This window comes from Giraffa tippelskirchi, chromosome 1 (genome assembly GCF_054371585.1).
Source record: "Giraffa tippelskirchi isolate mGirTip1 chromosome 1, T2T-mGirTip1v1.2.pri, whole genome shotgun sequence".
Lineage (NCBI taxonomy): Eukaryota > Metazoa > Chordata > Mammalia > Artiodactyla > Giraffidae > Giraffa > Giraffa tippelskirchi.
The window spans coordinates 225,901,477-225,925,183 of NC_137275.1; the positions used below are offsets into that span (position 1 = coordinate 225,901,477).

General features: G+C 55.9%; 1 protein-coding gene across 1 annotated transcript in view; it reads left to right on the forward strand.

Annotated features, from left to right (window-relative positions):
- The window catches only part of MYT1L (myelin transcription factor 1 like), a 176,859-nt gene extending 154,442 nt beyond the window's left edge, over nt 1-22,417 (forward strand). Inside the window, exons 20-23 of the mRNA XM_081576196.1 lie at nt 6,592-6,683; nt 15,079-15,182; nt 19,208-19,351; nt 20,389-22,417. Coding sequence (XP_081432322.1) covers nt 6,592-6,683; nt 15,079-15,182; nt 19,208-19,351; nt 20,389-20,415 — 367 coding nt within the window. The 3' untranslated portion in view covers nt 20,416-22,417. The remainder of the gene's footprint in view (nt 1-6,591; nt 6,684-15,078; nt 15,183-19,207; nt 19,352-20,388) is intronic.
- The last annotated feature ends 1,290 nt before the right edge of the window (nt 22,418-23,707 follow it).

A 23,707-nucleotide genomic window follows, 5' to 3' on the forward strand; every position in this document is an offset into this window, starting at 1 on the left:
TCTTGAGATGCAGACTGACCAAGGCACCAGGGTCTCACCAGACACGTGACGAGGCGCCTGGAGTGGTCCCGGGTCAGATTCCAGGATCAGGGGCAGAGGTGTCAGGGGAAGGGCCGGAGAGAGGACGCTCTGGCAAGGTCTCACCTGCCTCGGGGGGGCAGCGATGGCTCAGCTGACTGGGACGGCCCCCCAGCCTGAGTGGGGGTGTCAGGACTGTGCACACTGGAGCCTCCTATGCAGGAGAGAGAGACACAGGCTGTGAGGGAGGAGGCTGGGGAGGGGGTTTCTGTGACTTTGGAGCCTCTGCTCTGTGTGCCCGGGCGCTGGCTGCGCTGTGCTCTCACCTCAATCTCATCCCACGTTACGTAGAGTAGGAAGATTCTCCAAAAGTAACGCCGCAGCTCTAATCCTAACAAATAAATAAGTAAGCGATCTTAGAAGTAAGTCATCTCTCACTGGGCTTGATCTAAGTAATTTTTTAAAAAATTACCCCCCAGACCCTCTTAAACCCCTTCCCACATGGACTGCATGACCTAATTTATTTGTTTTCAGTTCCTCTACAGTCCTTTATAAATGGAGAGATCGCCTTTTTTAGGATATTTATTGTGCTTGATATTTCCCAAGAGAATTGTGGTAAAAATGTCACCATAGTGAGTGACTTCTACGAGTTATTTTTGTAATCAACCTTCTCCTTTAATGTAAATATGAGCTGGATACGCAGCCTTAACAACCACTCCAAAGACTGGAGGTTCCTTTCTTGCTCACATGACAGAATAAGATGAAGGGACAGCAGAGAAAGGCTCGGCCACCTTCAGCACCTTCTCCAAGGGTGGTCTTCATTCCACAGCCCAAGATGGAGAGAATGTGGAGGATCCTCCTGGGAGAGGGAACAGGGATTACTTCCTTCTTTCTTAACTGGGTGGAACCTGGTCCATAGCATCACCTACTGCAAGGGATGCTGGGAAGTGTAGTCCACTTGGGATGCTTCTGGGTCCAAGGAGAAGAGAGCCTTTACGCACCTCCCTTTCTGTGATGTGGAAAAGCTGTAGTTTGTTTGTTTGTTTGTTTTTTTACCAAAATCTATGTCAACAAGCAACCACAGCTCCCTGAGGTCTGCATAGTTCCATTTCAGAGATGCCAGTAAGGAGAAAGCTGGACAACCATGGACTGTCTGGGCGTTTTGTCTGTGGACCACCTGCATCTCAGTCTGTCGGTCTGTACATCTGCAAGACCAAGGCCAAGGCTGCCGCAGGGCAGGTACGAAAGAAGCCTGGTGTCGTGGGATGGACCCCAGGGAGAGGGAGTGAAGAGGGCAGACCTCTCCCCACCCAGCCGTCCCGCCAGGAGGAGCGCCCACTGCCCTTGGCCTCTGCGGATGGGTCAATGTCTTCCCTCTCAGGCTGAGACCATGGCCACACGTGCCCAAGCCCCACATGTGGACAGGGGACACTGAAGCAGCCCCAGGGTTCCTGACTTGAGACTGGCTGGCGGTAAATCCAAACTACACGGCATCGCAGCCCTGGGACGCTGGTCTGGCCAGAGGCCGGTCCTGCACCCGCTCCTACTGAGCTCTTGTCCAGCCCCTGGACACTTGCCTCTCCCCAGGGCCATCATGAACCCCTTCCTGCCTTCTCCGAACCTCAAATCCCACTGCCTCCTGGCAGGAGGGTGGAGGGGACGGAAGGTGTGGCAGGGCCTCCAGCCCGGCTGGTAATTTTCTGTTTGAGGAGGGGATGTTGGAAGCGTGGCACCTCACTTTACGAGAGGAGACGCCGCCCTCCGGGTCCTCCGAGATCCGCAGGAGGTGAGGAGGGCAGAGGGTCCCAGGCCTCCGGAGGAGAAGATGCTGCAGGCATGGAGACTGTTTCCACGTGGAGCAGACCCGATGCTGACTCGGCGTGTTTGTGGTGCTCCTCTGGGGGAACCAGCCAGGCCCCCATTTCACACTGTAATCGGAGTCTGCCTCCTTGGGAGGAGAGAAGAAAGCCATCAGGCCCCGTTCTCTGGGCAGGCCTCACACCGGGCACCTCGGCCCATCCCCTGTCCACCCACCTCGCGCTGACCGCTGCCCCTGCAAGCTCCTCAGATGTATGGACTCTTTTACTCCAACCTCCACATTTCAGTACTTGACAGAAAGCACTAAGAAGGGAAAAACTCAGATCCAGCATCTGTTCCAAACCGCGAATCCCACAGGGCCCGTGAATGTTAGCAGCTGGGTCACAGCGCCGGCCTCCTGGGCCCGAGGCCACAGGGGCTGGGGGCAGGCTCCTGGGGAGATGCCACCATGCTTGATGTTCTCAGACTTTCTCCTCCTGAAGCATGTTCACGTCCATCCCTCCGCCGCTGCATGGTTTGCAGGTCCAGGGTCACCGGACATGCGAGACTACTGGGCCCGTGGCTGATGCTCGCTCAACACGATGCAAGAGCCGAGGCTCACCATTGTTTGGTTTGAGTTAATACAAGTTTAAATATGCGCAGTGCACGGGTGAGGGGCTTCCACCTTGGATGGCGCAGGGCTGAGCAGCGCCCGGGATGCCCTGCAGGCCCCATCCAAACCCCAGTTCCTTTCCTGAAGCTCCATGGCCCTGAGTCCTTCGGGGTCACCCTATGCTGCCCTCAGCACCTGCCTGCTGGGCCCCCACTCTAGGAAAGAACCCTGAGCAGCCCTCGTGGGCAGCCAGGGGCCCAGCTGGGTGAGGACATGCCCAGCCACACTTGTCACCACGTGCCAGGAGCCCAGGCCCCGTGTCCCCCTCCTGCACCCCCTCTGCCCTAAGTCGGGGCGCCTCCTCACTCTCACCTGCTCCCCCAGATGCGCCAGTGCCCCTGAACTCATGGCAAAAAAAACCCTCACATTCACAGAACAGTTACGCTCATATCCGAAAACAGATAGAAATAGTGTAGGCAAATGGGAAATGTGGACGAGGAGCCCAAAACTGATGGACAGACATGATGGTATCGGTTTCCTACGCTGCCTGACACACACCACGACCTGGGGTGTTACGGTGTTAAAGAGCTTGTCCTCTCAGTGTCAGAGGCCAGAGGTCACGACACGGGCAGGCTGCGGGTGGGGAAGGCAGTCTGGGGCTCCGCCTCGCCCTGCCCTTTGTCACACGTCCTTCCTCTGTGTCCAGGTCCAAACGCCCCTCTTCTCCCTCGTGAGGTCACAGGACAGGCCCCCCCCAGCCCTCCAGCACCATTTCACCTCGACTCAAGGGTGTCTCACAGGCCCAGTTTCCCATTGGGTCCTGTCGGTTCTGGACTCAGGGCATCAGCATCCTCTGGGGACACGACCACCCACAGCAAAGATTTATACCAGACTGATCCCTGAGCTTCCCGGACTAGCATCCAGGCCTCCGTGCAGGGGGCACAGCCACATTTTCGTAAACATCACTCTCGCCCACACCAGAGGGGCACTTGCCCAAGAGAGGAACGCTGGAGCCCTTCAGGTTAGCAGTGCGGCCCCCACACTGTCAGGAAAAGCGCACCTGACCCTCCGAAGGGCCGTCCCTGCGGGCGGCCTGACTCCACACCTGCCCTCAGGCTCCTCAGGAACTCTGGGCAAACAGGGGCTCAGAGTGGCATGATAACAGCAGTCCTTTCCAGGAGCGCGTGCAAGCCGCTCAATCCCGCACCCTTGGTGGGGAGACCCCAGAAATCCTGTTATGGCTGCTGGCCAGGCCCCCAGACCCTCACAAACACCTAATTCACCTGTGATGCCGTCAAAGTGCAGCTGGAGGGGAACCAAGCAGGAGGAACGTGGTGATTGCAGGGCCTGCTGCTCTCCCGTCCGCCCACAGCCCCCTGCGAATCAACACCCGTGACTGGGACACCCCAACTGCCCCGAGGCCCAGGTGTCTGGGTGCGGAGCCTCCTGTTCCAACACCGCCCTCTCTCCAAGGCTCAGGGCACACATTTGGCACCAAATGGTTTGGGAGAAACTCAGGAATATTTGGGGGAAAAAACTCCAGATCTGCATCATGGACTGAGAAAGGACCGCAAGGACAGCCCTTCATACTGAAACAGGAGCAGATCAGACAAGTAATGGGTGGCAGGGATTCCCTGGGGGTCAGAGGATACCCTGTGCCCCCAGCTCCTGCCCTGAGGCCCCAGGAAGCCGATTCAGAGCTGGCTGCTCAGCAGGTGTGGCAGGTGCCCTTGCTGTTAACGCTGGTCCCTCGGGGTCTGCCTGCAGTGCGGCACTCCCATCCCCCAAGTGCCCTGGTGACATGGCCCCAGAGTCACCTCGGAAAGGCGGTGTTAGCGTGGGAATCCGTGTGCTGTGCAGGGAGATGTGGTGTCCTTGTGAGGATTTTAATAGCAATGGTGAAATCGCCAACAGTGACACAAACAAGATACCAGAACAGGAAACCTGCATTTCCTGGGACAGAGACTGAGTCAAGGCCTTTCTTCACCAGGCCGGGGTCTGTTGTTCCCGTTTCCCAGCCACTCTGGGCTGTGAGCAACCCTGTGTCTCTCTAACCACCACCCCACCCTGGGAATTTCATGCACTGACTTATTTTCATGACGATGTCCTCCTGAAGGGAGCGCCTCTGGTGGGCGGGAGTGGGGTGGGCTGGGGGCTTGCTGTTCCGTTGCTCAGTCTGTCCAGTCCTTTGCGACCCTGCGGACTGCAGCACAGCAGGGGCGAGTCCTGATAAAATGCTGGGCCCCCACCCCCTCCGTCCGCTCTGAAACCCCGGCAGTGTTTGCCCAGAGCCCTCCCTGGAGTTCCTGGTGGAGCCGCGGCCAGTCTGGGGCCCAAGTGCGGGCCCTGGGGCAGAGACCAGTTAACTCCTTGCTGCTGGGAATCTGGATCCTGGACCCTTCCGGGCCCCTCCGGGAGAAGTCTGCCTTTTATCAGCGACGTCTCCATAAGGGCTGCTGGGTCTCCCCCCGCCAGGACTCCACCCCCATCACACTGAGACCCCCCCGAGTCACTCCCCAGCAGGACCTGCCGCGTGAACTTGGCCCTGAGATCCCTGGACCAGCTGGGACCTTGGCACACGATGAGGTTGGCGCAAGTGGCCGCTAGATGGCACTGCGCCTTCACCGGGGACGCGGCCACCCAACACCGGAGCGGAGGCTGCCTCCCCAGGGCACGTCCAAATTTGAGCGGCGCTGGGATGCAGTCACAGGATCGGAATGGGAGCAGCACAGAGCAGGCGCGTGTGCACAAAACACATCCATCTCCGGGCCTCTGTCTCCTAATTTAGTTCCCAGCCGCGGCTGCAGGGCACCATTAGCTTGTCATTTCCGGCCGGTGGTTCAGTTAACTGGAAACTAGGAGAAAGCACTGAAGGCTGAAGTCTGACTCAGCCGCTCCGCGTGGGTCCAGGAATCCCTGTGTGGAACTGTCTGCAGCTCATCCTGTGCTGGGCGCCATCTGCCTGCTGATGGGTGCCCGGGGACCCCGAGTCCCCCCGGCCTCTGCGTGGCTGGGCCGCCTCCCCCTTTCAGCCCACCGTCACTCCGTCCATCCCTCCCTCTGACCGCTCGGTGTTCGGGTGGGAGGGCCGCGGTGGACGGTGACCCTCAGCGCACAGCTTTCAATCCACAAGTGTCCTGGAGCCCCTGCCCGGGGACATGCTGGCCTCCGATCAATGGGCCTGGGGCTGACGGCCCCAAGGGTGCCAACAAGAAGCAACCCTCTGGGGCGATGTCCTGCCGCCCCTTCCCCTGTGGATCTAGCAGCTTTCTGAGCGAGTCTGGGTCCCAGCGAGGCTCGGGAGAAGCCACGGGTGGGGCGGTCACCCGGCCTCCGGGGGAGCCCTGCTCAGTCATCAGAGACAAGCTTCCCCTCGAACCCACAACTCAGAACTTCCTTATTGTATGAAGACCTGTCCCCGCACCCAACACCTGCCGAAAGCACATCGGGAGAGTGTTAGAGAAGGTGTCAGAGGAGACTTCCGGAGGCTCACTGAGCCGATGCAGACATTACAAGCGTGTTGCCTAGTGACTCAGTGCTCAGCCCCTGGCTGGGGGCGGGTCCTCAGCCCGGACCCAGAAAGGAAGAGACGGGGAGAGGTGTCCTCCAGAGACACAGCTCAGCCCGGGGGCCCAGCCCAGGGTGCAGGTACACGGGGCACCTGGGCACGCGCGTGAGGCGACAGCCAGGCGTCAGGCCCCGATGGTCAGGGAGTCCGCAGCTGTTCACACCACGTGGCTGGGAGGCGGACCCTGAATTTCTCCCAATAACCGTGGGGAGGGGCCCTGCTGAGTCAGCATGAATCTGGGGTCTCCTCATGCCACCCTTTCACTTCAGTACGTTTTGCATCCAACCCTTGTGCGGGTTTGAGACTTTCCGTAAGGAAGTTTTTAAAGAAGGGGGTTCCTCTGTAAGAGTCCCAGAAACCCTCAAAGGCAGATGCGGCCTGAAGGAGCTGGTCTGCCTCCCCGGAGCCTGGCGGCCAGACCTCGGCCTGGCCACACCGTGGCCCCGGGCTCCCGGCCAGCCCGAGCTCCGTGGTCCCCACCACGCCTGCCCGCGTCCCAGCTGGTGTCCCCTCTGCCAGGCGGGGCCCTGGCCGCTCTCCCTGCCGCTGGGGTCCCTGAGCGCGTGACTCACGCCGTCTCCTGTCTTGCCCCCAGCTTGTCGGGATGCCCGCGGGCCACATCCGCCATGAAGAAGGCGAAGCTGTCGGGAGAGCAGATGCTGACCATCCGGCAGCGGGCCAGCAACGGTAACGGCGCCCCCCGCCCCGCCCCCTCGTGCAGAGGGGTCTCCGGTCACTCCCGCCTGCGCAGAGCCAGTCTACCCGGGGCGGCCTCCCAGGGAGCCGAGTCAGGGGCCCCCCGGCCACATGCAGCCCGCCCCCACCCCACTGTCCTCTGGGGCCTAACGTTGTGTCTGTCCATCCATCCGCACAGCCCTCCTCCAAATGCTCCCCTGCAGGGGCACAGAGGTGCAGGCGGGAAGCCCCGGGCGCACGCCAGGGCACCAGTCCAGTCCCAGTCTGTCCTTGCGGCCCCGATTCCACAGCAGTGACTTCGCCTGCAGAACACTACAGGCTGTGTTCTGGCCCGCAGTCAGCCCTCCAGGTGCTTCCAGGCCCCTGGGGTGCGGGCGGGGGCGGGGGGAGGCCTCCTCCCCACAGGGTCCCTAATCAGGCCTCTCCCGTGGCCCCGGGCGCTGTGTCTCCAGTCTGTGTGTTGTTCTGTTGGTGGCGTCACGGTTTAAGAGGCACCAGGGCGGGGCTGCGGTGCCGTCTGGTGTCCTGGGCGTGAGGAGGCCGTGACAGGCCTTGGGGAGAAAGCAGGAGAGACCGGCTTCGTCTCGGGGCTGCTGGCTGAGTGTCCAGTGTTCATGGGCCAGCACATTCGTTAAACAAGGACATGTCTGTAATAGACACACGGATGGATGCGCTAACCACGGCATGGTCACCAGGGCTTGAGGGGGGGTGACCGCGTGTGTCCCCAAGACGGGCAGTCCTTGGTTACTGGTGCAGTGTTTGTGTGTGTTCCCCAGGTGCTGAGGTTCTGTGGTCACTGGTGAACAGAACTCAGCACAACTGTGATCGGGAGTTAGCCAAGTGACCTGTGAGAGCCTCCCCCTCCAGACACCTTGGGGGCATTATGGGGAGTGGGGCTCATGTAGAGCAGGTTTTCTGTGAAAATCATGGATCCAGGCACTGGGCAAGGCGCCTCCCTAACTCTGTGTCCCCAAAGGCACGGTCACCCTGGGCTAAAGGCCTCGGCGCATCACAGGAGCCCGGCCCCTAGAACTGGGCAGCAGTGGAGCCAGGCCCCTCCTCCCCCACTTCCTGGGCTGGGGTCCAGGCGGACAGGGATCTGGCCCTGCCGTGTCCTGGCCTGATGGTGCTGGGACCCTAGCTGCCATCTGGAAGCTGCCATCACTCACTGGACATTCATTTTCGGTCCTGAGGATGGCTCAAGGGGTGCAGAGACAACGGTCCTCAACACGGGCCCCATCATCTACCAGGAAGGCAGCCAGGGCTACGACACCTCCACATGAAGTCTCGGTCCCATGAGCCCCACATCTGTTCAAGGCGGCCAGGGGCTTGAGACGCAGGACCAGTTGGACACGAGCCTTCAGACCAGCCCACCAGTCTGCGGAGCCGGTCTAGAGACTCCAAGGTCACCAACATCCCGTCTCACTCATCCAAGGGCGCGTTGCCCCAAATAAAACCATATCCACTGAGGTCTTTCCGAAATATTTAGCATGACATCTCACCTGCAAACAACCCTGGAGCTAAAGCTAAAATCCTTCTGCAAACTGACGTGAGCCTGCGCCAGGTTCTGACTCCGGATAGATCGGGCAGTGAGGACGCAACAAGGAGTGGGGCGAGCAGGTCTGCAAACGGGAGAGGAGCCTCCCCTGGGAGGGCGGCCGGAGCGTGGGGAGGCCCCGGCTGGCGTCTCTCCTGTGGGACGTCTGACCTCAGAATCCTCCTTCCGTGTCTGCCAAGCACAGCTGGGAACCAGAAAAGGCGGGCACCACGTGGGAGAGGAACTACGCCCAGGCTTCATCTGGCTGGACGCCCGACTCCAGGCCCAGCCCAGGTCAGCGGGGCTGCTCTTGAGGCTCGCCATCAGCTCATCTCTGCATCCGAGCTCAGCTCCACGACTCTAGGTTTCGGAACGTGTCTTCCTGCTGTAGATTCTGTCACATTGTCCACAAACGAGGACCCTGGGAGCCCAGGTCACCTGGAGATGAAGCCCCAAAGTCAGGTCAAACCCGGGTCTCCCCAAGCCCAGTCCGTGCCGAGCCCGGCCTGACGGTCCCCTCGCTCCACACCTGTCGGGGCACCTTTTTTGCCAAGACTAGAGGCATTTCTTACTGAACCCAGAGCTGAACACGTCACTCCGCAGATAACTGGCCTCATCCCTGTGTGTCTGACCCAAGGGCAGGACTCGGGAGATTCGCTCCTCTCTTTGGGGGGCTGGCGGTCAGTGGTCACTGCCCACGTCAGCCACGCCTGCCCGCCGCAGTCGAAGGCATGGCCCCCGCTGTGTGTGAGGAAGACATCCTCTCTCACGCTCCTCTCTTGAGCATCCAGAGGGTACGCCTTGTCCAGGGTCACTCCCTCTCCACAAATACCCTATCCTCTTATGGTCATGGAGCACCGTGGCCAGGGCCACCTGAAGCCCCGGGCTGACTCGGGCTGGCAGCTCTGGTCCTGAGGCCGGACTTTCTCCCCCAGGCGTTCATCTGAACAAGAAGGAGCAAGTCTAAAGGTCCCGAAGCCTCTTTCTGGTTCTAAAATCCAGTGTTCTCTCTTTTTCTTTCTGAAGTTTAGAGAAGGGCCTGCTCTGGCCTCGTCCCCCAAAGACTCTCATTGTTCTGAGTGTCCTGGGGCTCTGAGGGGTGACCTGGGGATCTGAGGCGTGACCTGGGCTCTGAGGGGTGACCTGGGCTCTCATGGGTGACCTGGGCTCCGAGGGGTGACCTGGGCTCTGAGGGGTGACCTGGGCTCTCATGGGTGACCTGGGCTCTCATGGGTGACCTGGGGCTCTCAGGGGTGACCTGGGCTCTGAGGGGTGACCTGGGCTCTGAGGGGTGACCTGGGCTCTGAGGGGTGACCTGGGTCTGAGGGGTGACCTGGAGCTCTGAGGGGTGACCTGGACTCTGAGGGGTGACCTGGGTCTGAGGGGTGACCTGGAGCTCTGAGGGGTGACCGGGGCTCTGAGGGGTGACCTGGGCTCTGAAGGGTGACCTGGGCTCTGAGGGGTGACCTGGAGCTCTCAGGAGTAACCTGGGCTCTGAGGGGTGACCTGGGCTCTCATGGGTGACCTGGGGTCTCATGGGTGACCTGGGCTCTGAGGGGTGACCTGGGCTCTGGGGGTTGACCTGGAGCTCTCAGGGGTAATCTGGGCTCTCATGGGTGACCTGGAGCTCTGAGGTGTGACCTGGGTCTGAGGGGTGACCAGGAGCTCTGAGGGGTGACCTGTACTCTGAGGGGTGACCTGGGCTCTGAAGGGTGACCTGGGCTCTCAGGGGTGACCTGGAGCTCTGAGGGGTGACCTGGGTTCTGAGAGGTGACCAGGGCTCTCAGGGGTAATCTGGGCTTTCATGGGTGACCTGGGCTCTCAGGGGTGACCTGGGGGCACGCCCACGTGGATGACTTTGGGAACTTCATTATCAGACCCTCAAATTCCCCGATTCTCCAGAATCCGACAGACTGAGAACTCAGGGGTCATGGGCCTGCCCTTCCCCCAACCCCAATCCCCACTGTCAGCTAAGAAAGGACTCACCTGGCCAGGAAGCACTCCTGAATGCTGGGCTCCTGAGGGCGCATTCTGGGAGGCAGAGGGCAGAGGACCCGGGGAGCAGGGCTGAGTTTCAGGAAGGGGGAGGCAGCCTGTGCTCCTCAGTGCATCCACGCATCTGCCTACCCTCTCATCCATCCACCATCCGTCCATTCTCATGGCTACTAACACCCTAGAGCAAACATTAGAGAAGGGAAGGTTGTCATGGGGGCCCAGGCTAATGTTTTTATTGGATTTAAAGTGATGACGACCTCCATTGGAAGGTTGATCTGATCTGCAAATTGTTTTGATAATGAAGCCTCATTTGCCACTTAATTTGCACAGTAGATTGTTTTCATAAATTAAATACTTGACCCAAGGCTTTGATATAAATATGTTGAAGGTACTCTGCAACATACAATTTTCTAGAAATATATACATTTTTGACAACTATTTAAGGTCACAATAGAAAGCTTTAGGTGGCGATTTTAGGACTTGTGAGGGAGAGGTGTGTCTTTTGTTAATTTTTTAATTCAAAAAAGAAATCGAAGCCCACTGCACTAGAGCAGACACGATGTTTTTTCTTTTAGCTCTTTTAGCTCTTCTTTTAGCCCCCATGACTGGCTCAGTAGGACAAAACCAGTTTACGCTACTCTCCATCAGAGCGGAGATGTGCCTGCAGAGGCCTGGTGCTGGCGAGCTGCTCGGACGCGGCATTTGACGCTTTTCTTTGGCCCCTATTTGGCGAGTCTCACTGAAGGTCAGGCATCCGCCCTACAGTTGACTTCTTAGAGCCGCTGTGTCTGACAGGGACCTTTGTGATGCAGGCATTTGGGGTTTTGAGGGATTAAGGAGAGTAGTCATCACAGGACTTGTAAGGAGCAGATATGGATTCAGATTCCAGGTCTGTCGTGTTTGGAAAGCCGGCCTTAACCCCCAGACTGCTAAACCTCTCATCAATCAGGGCAGCTCAAAAAAGCCTCCAGACTTCAGGATGTGTGCTGGTCACATGATCTCTGTCCCCTGCATAGACGCTCGCTGGTTTTCCATGAAAGTCAAACAAAACGTGATAATTGATGGACACGCTTTCACGAAAGTTCAAAGCAGTGAAACGGGCTCCTAAGATTTCACCTATATTCCAGAGAGACCACATTCTCATCTCATAACTTTATCAAAATTCTTCTAGTACCTTTTTGCCAGAATCTAGCCCCAAGACTCTTCCCTTGGGCTCCAAAATCACTGCAGATGGTGACTGCAGCCATGAAATTAAAAGACACTTGCTCCTTGGAAGAAAAGCTATGACCAACCTAGACAGCAGAGACATTATTTTGCAGACAAAGGTCCATCTAGTCAAAGCTATGTTTTTTCCAGTAGTCACGTAGGGATGTGAGAGTTGGACTATAAAGAAAGCTGAGCACCGAAGAATTGATGCTTCTGAACTGTGGTGTTGGAGAAGACTCTTGAGAGTCCCTTGGACTGCAAGGAGATCCAATCAGTCCATCCTAAAGGAGATCAGCCCTGAATATTCATTCACTGGAAGGACTGATGCTGAAGCTGAAACGCCACTACTTTGGCCACCTAATGCGAAGAACTGACTCATTTGAAAAGACCCTGATGCTGGGAAAGATTGAAGGTGGGAGGAGAAGGGGGTGACAGAGGATGAGATGGTTGGATGACATCACTGACTCAATGGACATGAGTTTGAGCAAGCTCTGGGAGTTGGTGATGGACAGGGAAGCCTGGTGTGCTGCAGTCCATTGGGTCTCAAAGAGTCGGACATGACTGAGCTACTGAACTGAGACCCAAAACAAAAGTGCTTACACGCTGGGGTATCTCACAGCCTTTGCTGTATATGAAGTGCCACTGGTGGAGCCTCCTGACAAGCCAATCAAGGTGAGTTCAATGGAAATCCGAGGCGTGCTAGTCTTCCTGCCATTCCCTGGGTCTGATAACAGTGCTGTGATCTTCAGACTGCCAGCCTGAAGCGGATTGTTCTGCTGACATTCCCACTCACACACTCACGACTCAAGGGAAACATGAATCTCGGACTGGAGACAGGGAGATGCATAGCGCATTTTCACCCTTCCTATCAGGAATTATCCAAACCCCAGTCTCTTGATCAAGCAGCTCTGAGGGTCACAGAGGGTGGGTCCCTGGGAAGAGCTCCAGCCGCCTCGTGTACAGACCCTGGCATCAGGGACCTTCCAATACACAGTCACGTCTGCTCGCGGACACTTGCATGTTACATGCAAGTAGCAATCAGATGTTTTATTTACCATGTGAGAGAAGACTGCTCTTGTCTTTACCGATGCGTCCCCTTGCGCAGTGTGTCCTTACGTCACGGAGAGGGTCAGAGCTGTTACCTAAGGGGCCTCGGGGAGACGTGCCCCCCACGCCAAGCACCCCTGCAGCACAGCCTTAGAGCCTGGCACGGTGCCTTCAGACAGCCTGAATGCGAGCAAAGATCGCGAAATCTTCAAAGGCAGCCGGACCTCAGGGGTCGGAGAATAGGGGCAGACTCTCTGTGCTTCTTAGAAAAATGGGATAACCCACTCTTCACACGGCTGGTCTTTAGCAGAAGCTGCAAAGCACACCTGGAAAAAGAGAAGACTTTAAATTGTCCAGACCTAAAAGACTGAAGAAATACGACATGCAGAGCCTGTCCAGGAATCTGAACAGAGTCTGACCCTCACAGCCCAAAGATCCAGGAGGGGCTGTGACGTTTCCGCAGGTTTCACACAGATGCACTCGCTGCCCCTGGATGGGTGGGAACTTAGAGGAAGTGGAAGCGTTAGTCGCTTGTCATGTCCGACCCTTTTCAACCCCACGGACTGTGTGTAGCCAACCAGGCTCCCCTCTCCATGGAATTCTCCAGGCAAGAATACTTGAGTAGGTTGCCATTCCCTTCTCCAGGGGATCTTCCCGACCCAGGGATGGAACCACGGTCTCTTGCATTGCAGGAGGGTTACAGCCTGAGCCACCAGAGAAGTCCTTTAAGGAACCTAATGGAATGTTGTGGAAATCCTCATTACATGGTAAATTAACTCATGATTTAGTTGCTTTACAAATCAGGATTTTCATGCACTTATCTTGATTGTTTTTATGCATTCTTACCTTGAGCTGTACCTGACCTTCAACCGCAGAAGAATACCGTTGGCCACCGCCTCGATGGAGACCTCCCGAGTGGTCGGTTTTGCATACACTAACTCAGTTGATCCTAGCTCCTGGTTTTGAGGGATTTCCATAAAGGCCTGGTCACAGATACAGAGAGGGAAATAGCAGTCCACCGCTGAGCAAGGGTAGACCTCGTTTCGTTAATGGCAGTGTCGTCTATTGTATCCTTGGGTTGCTTTTCCGGTGCATTTGGTAAAAAGGAAGACTTAGTTGCTGATGCTCTGGACCCTGTAAGAGGCTGCAGAGAAGCGCCTTGTGGACCTCAGGGGCTGATCAGGGTCACGGACACGAGAGCCGGCGCTCTGGTTAAGGTCACGCTGGGCCCCCCGGGTGACGGCGGGAGTGCGGCTGAGGCAGGGGCCGCTCCAGACCACCTGAGAGAGATCCGTGGGAGAAACAATTCAGAAGGAAGGATAATTAAAGGGAAATCAAGCTGAGTGCAGTGACGCGTCCCTCCCGATCGTGTTCACGAGGAAACATGACGTCCTGGAAGAAGTGGGCTTCTCTCCAGGAGGATGTTTTACTCTCCTGAGTCCACTTTTCCTTCATTTCACTACAAACAGCACCGAAGACCTGAACCCCCTCTTGCTCTTCTCTCAAGGCCTGGGCGCTGGCGCCTGGCGCAGCGTCTGCAGAGTTTCTGGGTTGTCAGAGGCCCTCCGTCTGGGGCAGACTGGACCCCTCTCTCTGCAAAGCTGGACAGCGGCCCCCAGTCTCCTGCAGGCGCCGGGCAAGTGACGGGCGTGGCCGTCCCGCACCTGTACCTGCAGGAATTCTGCTCTTCCCCTGAGGACTCTCAACCACAGGAGCCCACGGCAGGCACCGTGCGGGCCAGGGTCTTCCCGACCCCGGCGAGGCCTCGCAGCAGCAGCCAGCCGAGGGAGCTGGCCTCTAAAGCGCCCCTGTACGCCCCGACATTCCTCCCAGAAGCCCCGGGGCCCCTCAGGGGCTGGTGCCCACAGCGCCCTCCTTGACCCCAGGAACTTAGCCCCAGAAAGCCCCACAAGCTGGCCCTTCAGATGAGGGCTGTGCCCACCAGTCTGGGTCGATACTCTGGGAGCTTCTGAGACCACCACCTGGAGCCGGTCGCCTCCCACAAGAGCGCCCACGCGGCGCCCGCCGACTCAGGGCTTTGGTTGTGTGTGTGTGTGTGTGTGTGTGTGTGTGTGTGATCAGTTCTCATCGGCAGAACCCCAGCTTGGGGAGGTGGGCACCCTGCTGTCTCCTTTTCAGACACATCAGCTGCCTGGCTCCTACCGAGAGTGGGGGAGGAAGGGGGTGGGTGGGCAGAGAGGCAGACCACACGCAGGGCAGACCGGTCGCAGCCAGGGCCAGGTGCACCCACGTCCAGGACACGGGGTGAACGCCCGATTCAGAGGGCCAGTCGGAGGCTCGGGTGAACCGTGTCTGGTTTCGCTGAAGATGAAACCTTTCCGTTTGTGAGGGTCCGTGACCCCCAGCTGATTCCCCCTGTTTGTAGGTGCCTTCCTTGTGAGGATGGCATTGGGGATGAGAAGACCCGCAACCCGTGACCGTTTCGTTTTCATTCAAGAGTCTGTTTTCACAGCAAACTGGGTTCCCCGTCTGGAGGAGTGACGGTGCCCCGTCCTCCCCGCGGCATCCCTGGGCCCGACGTCTCTGACCCTCCCTGCAGCGTCCCCGGGCCCCGCGTCTCTGACCCCCCTGTCCTCGCAGGCATAGAGAATGACGAGGAAATCAAGCAGCTGGACGAGGAGATCAAGGAGCTGAACGAGTCCAACTCCCAGATGGAGGCCGACATGATCAAGCTCCGCACTCAGGTAACAGTTTCTGAGGCCCCCAATCGAGCGGCCCCGGGAGACTCCAGGCCCCCAGGGGACGTGTCTTTCCCTGGTTACCCTGTCTTCCCTTGATGTTTTGTACCGTTTTCCTGGTCTTCTACTGAGCTGATTTCACTGGCAAAATTCGCTGTGACTGCGGGGCCCCGATGGACTAGTTTTCACTCGCGTGGGAGTTTCAGTGAAGCGCGGTTACCATCGGCGGGTCCTAAGGGCCCCCTGTCCCTGCAGGGGGAGAGCGTGTCCCCAGGAGGCGAAGGTTCCAAGCCCCCGTCCTGCTTGGAACCCCCTCCCCAGCCGTCCGCTCCCGTGGGCTCAGAGGTGACACCAGCCCCCGTCCTGCTTGGAACCCCCTCCCCAGCCGTCGGCTCCCGTGTGGTCACAGGAGACACCGGCCCCCCTCCCGCTTGGAACCCCCTCCCCATGGTCAGAGCCCACCCCTCCCCAGCCGCCCCCTCCGGGACGCTCACAGGCTTTCTGGGACCCTCCCTGTGGGCTCAGGCATCCAGGGACAGGCCGCTGCTGGTCCTTGTCCCCCGGGCTCAGCCTCTCCAGGGCGGGAAGGTTGGAGACCCCACCACCTGGCTTTCTGGCGCCCCCTCCCCCGCCGCCCCCACGGCCCCAGTGACACTCAGGGAGGGAGAGGGTCTCACTGCTGTGCTGAGACCAGAGGTGGAGGCAGAGCTCATCGAGGCCCCCTGACCACACTGGACACCCACACACAGCCCCACACACAGCCTCTGGGATGGTTACAAGGCAAAGGTCACGGCACCTGCCACCCCCACCCCCACCCTGGAACCCAGACTGCCCGAGCCTCACCCTTACCTGTGATACCTGCGGGCTCCATGTGAGCTTTCAGTGCAGAAGCAGGCTCTGGTTCTGCTGCTTTGAAGGCATGAATGTCCGTCTGACCCGCATTTTACACCTGCAGAGGCTGTGGGAGACCAGGGTCCCTGCAGGGTCCTGGGTCCCAAGCTCAGAAGAGCTCAGTGGTCTCTCCATCAGAAGTGCTCAGGACAGGGGCTTCCCTGGTGGTCCAGTGCTAGGACTCGGCATTTCCACGGCAAGGGGCACAGGTTCAATCCCCAGTCAGGGAGCTAAGAGCCCTAAAGCTTTGTGGCTTGGCCAAAAAATTTTTTTTTCAAGTGTAGAATTATGCATACTTTTTGTTTCATCAAATCAGTGATGGCTTAGCTCTATCCTGAGCCCGGGCTAGAGGTCATGTACGCATGCACACATGGTCCTCGGGTCCTCCTCCCTCCGCTGCAGGGAGCCTGCTGCTGGTCACAGGCGTAGATGAGGAGGCTGCCAATAGCAGGGGGGCCTGTCCCCGCCCCCGCTCTCCCCAGGCTGAGGGCCTTGAGCTGACAGCCCAGGGCTCCTGACCCATAGAACAGGCTGCCTCCAGCCCCTCCCCGAGGGGTGCCCTGGACGGAGGGGCGGGCTGTTCCTCCATCAGAGCCAGCCTTGGCCTCTGCTGGGCTGGATGATGCCAGACGCCCGGTACCCACGGCTGCCTCGGGATGGGCTTGAGAGGAAGGCGCCGGCTCCACGCTCTACTGGGAGCCCTGCGAGAGTGTGGTCGGCCTCTCCACCCCGAGGGGCCAGCCGCGGGAGGTGCTGACCCCCCTGGCAGCACTGGCCACCCCCTGTTCCACCTGTGCCCCAACTCCCAGCGGTTCCTGGGGTGCTTGATTTTCATCTGAACCCTGCTGCATCAGAAGCCCAGGAAGTTTCCTTCCACGGGAAACACTCTCCTAGAGACGTGCCTACTGACAAGGGTTGTCGCTCCTGAATCCACAAAGAGCCAGATTTTGCCTGGCGAACCTGGGAAAGCTGAGGCCAGGGGCTCCCTCAGACCCCAACTGCTTGGGATCCTTGGATGTGAGCAGGGACACCCTACCTGAGAAATCAGAGCTTAGAGCTGATGAGCAGAGATTCGGGTAAATCAGGGCAGTCGGTGGTTGCCATTTGGAGGTGCCAGGCTGTGAGCTTGGCGTACGGCAGACAGTCCTGTTTCCACGCATCCCCTCTGATGCCAGCCTGGAGATCCACGGAGCCCGGCACACATGCTGTGGCCTCCAGGAGCGCCCTGTTTGGTTCCATCGCTGGGTCCCTCCAACCTTCGCAGAGCGGGCAGCCCTCCTGCCTGCTGTGCAGTAAGTAAGGGCTGGTTGCCTGGCGGCAGGCGGAGGCCAGAAGGCTCCACAGCAATGGTTACATACTCTCTGGGTTGTCAGAGGAAGGTAGAGCGGTCAGGAAGCCATGCCAGACCCTGCTCTGAGGTAGGGAGGCAGTGACGTGACCACGGACAGGATCAGTTCAGTCGCTCAGTTGTGTCCGACCCTTTGCGAGCCCATGGGCTGCAGCACGCCAGGCCTCCCTGTCCATCACCAACTCCCAGAGTTTACCCAAAGAAGGAAATGGCAACCCACTCCAGTGTTCTTGCCTAGAGAATCTCAGGGACGGCGGAGCCTTCTGGGCTGCTGTCTATGGGGTCGCACAGAGTCGGACACGACTGAAGAGACTTAGCAGCAGAAGCAGCATGTCCATTGAGTCAGTGATGCCATCCAACCACCTCATCCTCTGTCGTCCCCTTCTCCTCCTGCCCTCGATCTTTCCCAGCATCAGGGTCTTTTTTAATGTGTCAGCTCTTCGCATCATGTGGCCAAAGTGTTGAAGTTTGAGCTTCAGCATCAGTCCTTCCAATGAATATTCAAGACTGATCTCCTTTGGGATGGACTGATTGGATCTCCTTGCAGTCCAAGGGACTCTCAAGAGTCTTCTCCAACACCACAGTTCAAAAGCATCAATTCTTCGGTGCTCATGTTTCTTTATAGTCCAACTCTCACATCCGTACGTGACTACTGGAAAAACCACAGCCTTGAGTAGACGGACTTTTGTGTGCAAAATAATGTCTCTGCTTTTTAATATTCTGCCTAGGTTGGTCATAGCTTTTCTTCCAAGGAGAAAGTGTCTTTTAATTTCATGGCTGCAGTCACCATCTGCAGTGATTTTGGAGCCCAAGAAAATAAAGTCTGTCAGTGTTTCCATTGTTTCCCCATCTATTTGCCATGAAGTGATGGGACCAGATGCCATGATCTTAGTTTTCTGAATGTTGAGTTTTAAGTCAGCTTTTTCACTCTCCTCTTTCACTTTCATCAAGAGGCTCTTAGTTCTTCTTTGCCTTCTGCCATAAAGGTGGTGTCATCTGGGGATCTGAGGTTATTGATATTTCTCCTGGCAATCTTGATTCCAGCTTGTGCTTCATCCAGCTCGGCATTTCACATGTACTCTGCATCTAAGTTAAATAAGCAGGGTGACAATATACCGCCTTGATGTTCTCCTCTCCCAATTTGGAACCAGTCTGTTGTTCCATGTCTAGTTCTAACTGTTGCTTCCTGACCTGCATACAGATTTCTCAGGAGGCAGGTCAGGTGGTCTGGTGTTCCCATCTCTTGAAGATTTTCCACCTTGTTGTGATCCACACAGTCAAAGGCTTTGATGTAGTCAATAAAGCAGAAGTAGATGTTTTTTCTGGAGAAGATAGTGACTCACAAATAAACCAATATTTCAAGACTTCTCTGTGCAGTATTAGATTCAGCCTAAGAAGAAGATGTGTTAGCCCCAAGTCCTAAGATACTAATCCAGAAAGATCGTCCTGTCACGCCAGTAGAAAGGCCTGGGTGGTACAGGGCCAGTCCTCACATGATCATTTGTGCACACTGACAAGAAGAACTTTTAAAAAACTGCATGAAAGCTGATACAGCCTGGGGACCTAGCCCGCCTTAGCGCATTGATTCCTTCTCAGAGAGACCAGCTGTTAGGGCCCAGTTGCCACGTGCTCGAGTGTGAGGACACAAAGCACACGAAGTGAACCCTGCAGCGTCCAGTCCTTTGCACGGAAACCTCTGGATTTAAGCGAAGAGGCTGTGCCCCCACATGGGCCGCCGAGGCCTCTCGCTGGGGCGGCTCCTGTTACATGCCGCGTGGTCTGTGCGTTTCAGATCACCACCATGGAGTCCAGCCTCAAGACCATCGAGGAGGAGAACAAGGTGATCGAGCAGCAGAATGAGTCGCTCCTGCACGAGCTCGCCAACCTCAGCCAGTCCCTGATCCACAGCCTCGCCAACATCCAGCTGCCGCACATGGTAAGTGGCCGGCGCCGGGCGGAGGCCCCGGGGGCCGCGCGCAGTGCTCATCCTAGCGTAGGTGTCTGTCTTTTCTGTCCTCGTGGTTCTTCAGACTTCGGATGCTTGTGGTTACCTCCCCCAAACCATAACATTAACTGCTCTGGTGGGGCTGATTGGTAAATCCCCTAAGGTTAAGTTGCTCTGAAAAGCCTTTTAAGTAAGATAAGGACAGTGGCGTTAGGCTGTGATACTATTTTATGCTGATGTGAATATCCTATTAAGAAAATAAAAGTTGCATATGAACTACTATTTAATATCTCGTAGGATCCAATCAATGAACAAAATTTTGATGCATACGTGACTACTTTGACGGACATGTATACAAATCAAGACCGTTATCAGAGCCCAGAAAATAAAGCTCTACTGGAAAATATAAAGCAGGCTGTGAGAGGAATTCAGGTCTGAACAGCTGCTGTAGTGATGGAATCTTGCTTAAAAAAGGATGCCTCTTGTTCTTTGCTGCTGTAATTTACCAGAAAGTGTTATATATTTATTTCTGTTTGAAACAGTGTTATGCTTACAAGACTTCATAATGATTTTATGTCTTGCTTTAAAGATAGTACCTGCAGAATAGTTTTGGAATACATTCACATTTTTGTACGTTTTCATATAAGCTGACATAGTGTGACATGCCATGTAATGTTTATAGCTGCTAATGTATGCACATTTGGGGGTATATATATTTCTGAAGAGGTAAGCCGATCAAAATAAATAGAGTGTACATTCTTTTTAATGCTTTAGTGACTAAATGTTTAGTATTTTGAACTGAAATGGACACACACACACACACACACACAACAGCTCTGAATGATCATTCGGTGGCCCTGCAGCCACTGTTTAGATGTTATCGTTTGCCTCATGTTGGAGGATCTTACGGAATTTAAGAATACATTTTGTGTGCATATTGTTTCATAGCAAGAATTGGTTGCAAAAAATGCTTTATTTTTGAACAATGCTTGGAAATATTATGTGATTTTTTTGTTTGTTTGTTTTAGGAGGATGGTGTATGGTGGGGGCAATAAATGAGGTTTTTTGCATTCCAAGGAAATGGCATATGGATTAACTGTAAGAAATGAGATAAGTAATTTATTGTAAGACAACATCAAGCCATGGAAACTTGGCAGAAGATTCAAAGCAGCTTAAACAGCACTTTTAAATTAACTCCTGAGCGTTACATGGTGTGACGGTGGGATCTTCAGCTAAGACAGGGGCAGAGTAGAGGTGGACGACCCGAAGACTCCTCCTCCTCTCTCGGGCCACTTTGGAGCAACCTTCTCCTCCTTCCCCGAGGGCTCCTCGCCCTCTGAACCGTCTGTTACCCAACAGAATCCGTGTGTTTTCCTTTGTGCTCAAAGATCATTTGAGACTCTTTCTCTCCCCTTCCACCGTATCCAATTACCATGCCTGTTGTTGTCGCTGTCGTGAGTTTTCCGTGGGGGACAAAGGCAGGCGGTGTGCCAGTCCTCGCGGGACCGGGCCGAGCTGCGGGCCGGCCTGGGTGGGAAAGCGGCTCGGACAAGCGGCCCCGCCCAGCGCTGGCTTGGAGGAAGCCCGCGTCCTGTTCCGAGGCCCGCGGACCCTAGAACGTTCGCATAGCCTTGTTTGCTCGGTGGTGACCTTCTCTAGGAACGAATGCAATCAGATGGTGGGAGTAACTAAATGCCCTTCAGCACTTTTTTGCTTTACACTAGATCATCTCAGACTCGTTTCCACCCTGGAGACTGACTGTTCCCATGACGACTGCCCTCTGCGATGCGTAAGACCACTTCCCACCGCTGCGCTCCCCTCTCCTCGCGGGTCCCCGGGCCGACCTGTCGTGTTTTCGATTGCTGTTGACTTGATTTACATGTGATAGCATTCTTCCTTCCATGTCTTGATGTTATGCAGGAAGTACAAAAGTACTTTAAAATTTTGTTATGAAAAAAAAAAAGATGGGTTTTGTAAAAATAAAAAGAAATATTTTTAGCAGAACAGGACTTACAGGGTCATTGTCCCCACAGCGTGCCAGTCGACCGTTTGCACTCCCCTCGCCCTATGTGTCCGTACGGAGGCGTGCAATTCCCGTGTCAGCAGCCTCGTGACTCTGACCCTGGAGGAATCTGAGGAGGCCTCCCCGCTGACTGATGATGCTACGGGAGATTACAGGGACCTCACCGCAAATACTCTGATACAATACTCAACCTCGGTATATATATATGTATAAATACATGTACATCCCAGCGGCACTTTATACTGCTCACTGTACAAAAGCTTACAGTTTTCCAGGAGGACTTTAATAATTAGCTGGGAAAAGATTGTGTAATGACTCGGGCGCCGCAGCGCCTTCTCTGCGGGGCCCTCTTTCTGTTGTGTGATTAGTTGTAGCTGCCCTGCTCAGAATTGCCTTTTTGAGAGCTGAAGCCAGGTGCTCCCCGCCACCTGCGGCCACACATCCCGTCCAGGGCTCCTCGCGGGCCCCCCGTTGTTCATATCGGCACATGCATCCCCCCGCCCTGTCGTCGTCGGCAGCTTCTCTGCCAATTATAGTGATGCTTTCCGTAGCGTGATAGGTAGTATCAGTTTGGGATTCTAATTGTTCTCACCTATGTACAATGGAAAGGGGTTTTAAGCACAAACTGCTGCTCATCTAACGTTGGTACATAATATCAAATCAAAGTTATCTGTGACTATTATATAGGGATCACAAAAGTGTCACATATTAGAATGCTGACCTTTCATATGGAATTATTGTGAGTCATCAGAGTTTATTTATTATAACTTATTGTTCATATTCATTTCTAAGTTAATTTAAGTAATCATTTATTAAGACAGAATTTTGTATAAATATTTATTGTGCTCTCTGTGGAACTGAAGTTTGATTTATTTTTGTACTACACGGCATGGGTTTGTTGACACTTTAATTTTGCTATAAATGTGTGGAATCACAAGTTGCAGTGATATTCATTTTTAAATTGTGAACTTTGTACAAATTTTGTCATGCTGGATGTTAACACATCTTACTCGAAATAAAAAGGTGTCACCGCATTTGGAGCACGAAGGGTGTCTAGCCGCGTGTGCGTCTTCCCTTGAGTCTGGAAGCGCGTGAGGTCTGGGGCCGGGCAGGTCCCCGGGGGCGCTTCTGCCCGGCCGCGGCCGCCTCTGCGAGGACGTGGCTGCAGGCTGGTCTGTCTACCCTCAGGCGCATGAGCACAGACGGCACTGGTCCCTGAGGTGCCGCCCCTGAGCTTGTCCGGAAGCCACTGTGACGCCTCTTGCCGTCACCCCCACTGTCTCCTCCTGAGGTCACGTCCAATGCGGGACTCCCCCCAGAGCAGGGACACCCTCACAGATGCAGAAGCCCCTCCCGATGGACACGGTCATCATGCAACATGCATCCAATCCACGTCCCAAGGTTCGCACTGGGACCGATGGGGTCCGTCACAGATCTCCCTGGGTCTGGGGTGCAGAGGCTCACAGCTCTCCCAGCTGCCACGGGGCCACCCACCCCTCGCCCCTCAGCCCCGAGCGGCTCCCCGGCCTTCCCGGCATCCCAGCAGCATCTCGTGCTCCAAGATTCCATGCCCTCTGAGCCCGTCTTCCAGCAGGTGTTGCCGGTATTTTACACCTGGCGCTGGCTCAGCTGCACCAGGGCGGATGGAGGGTGGGGTCCTGAGCGGGGAATTTAGGGTTCTGTCACCCCATCTCTTCAGACCATGGGGCGCACCTCTGCGAAAGGGCGCGTCTTCAGGATCACGGAAGTTCAACAGATGGCGGGACATCGAGGAACTGCTGTCGTGACTGAAATCTTTCAACTTGGTTGTTGAAAGCATCTTGCCCTGAGAATCAGTATAAACATCACAGAAAGCAGTTTAGCAAGAAGGTCAAAAAGCTTACAAAATTCTTGACCCAGTAATTCCAGACATCCCTCCTAAAATACCAAAACAATTGAAAATGCACTGAAATAAGTGAAACCAACCCCCAAAGTCCTAGTACAGAGGCAGGTTGGAGCAGATGAAATAAAGGCACTTTATGGAACATTACAGTGTTCCCAGAAATGACAGTTACAAAGCCGCGCTAATATGACGCTTGCGACAAAGTGAACAGTACAGAAAACAAAATGCTAAATAGGTAAAGAGGCAGCAAGCGTGGGTCAAATCGATGTGTGTTAGTGGCTGAGTGGTTCCGCCAGCCCCCCGAGCCTGGGGGGGTGGGGGATCTGTCCAGTCGGATCTGTCCAGTCCTGCTCTCCCTCTTGCCGCTGAGTAGCAAACCAGAGCTGGGGAAACTCTGGCCCCTGGGAAGCCAATGTGGGGGGCTGGGAAGCGGGTCAGAAGC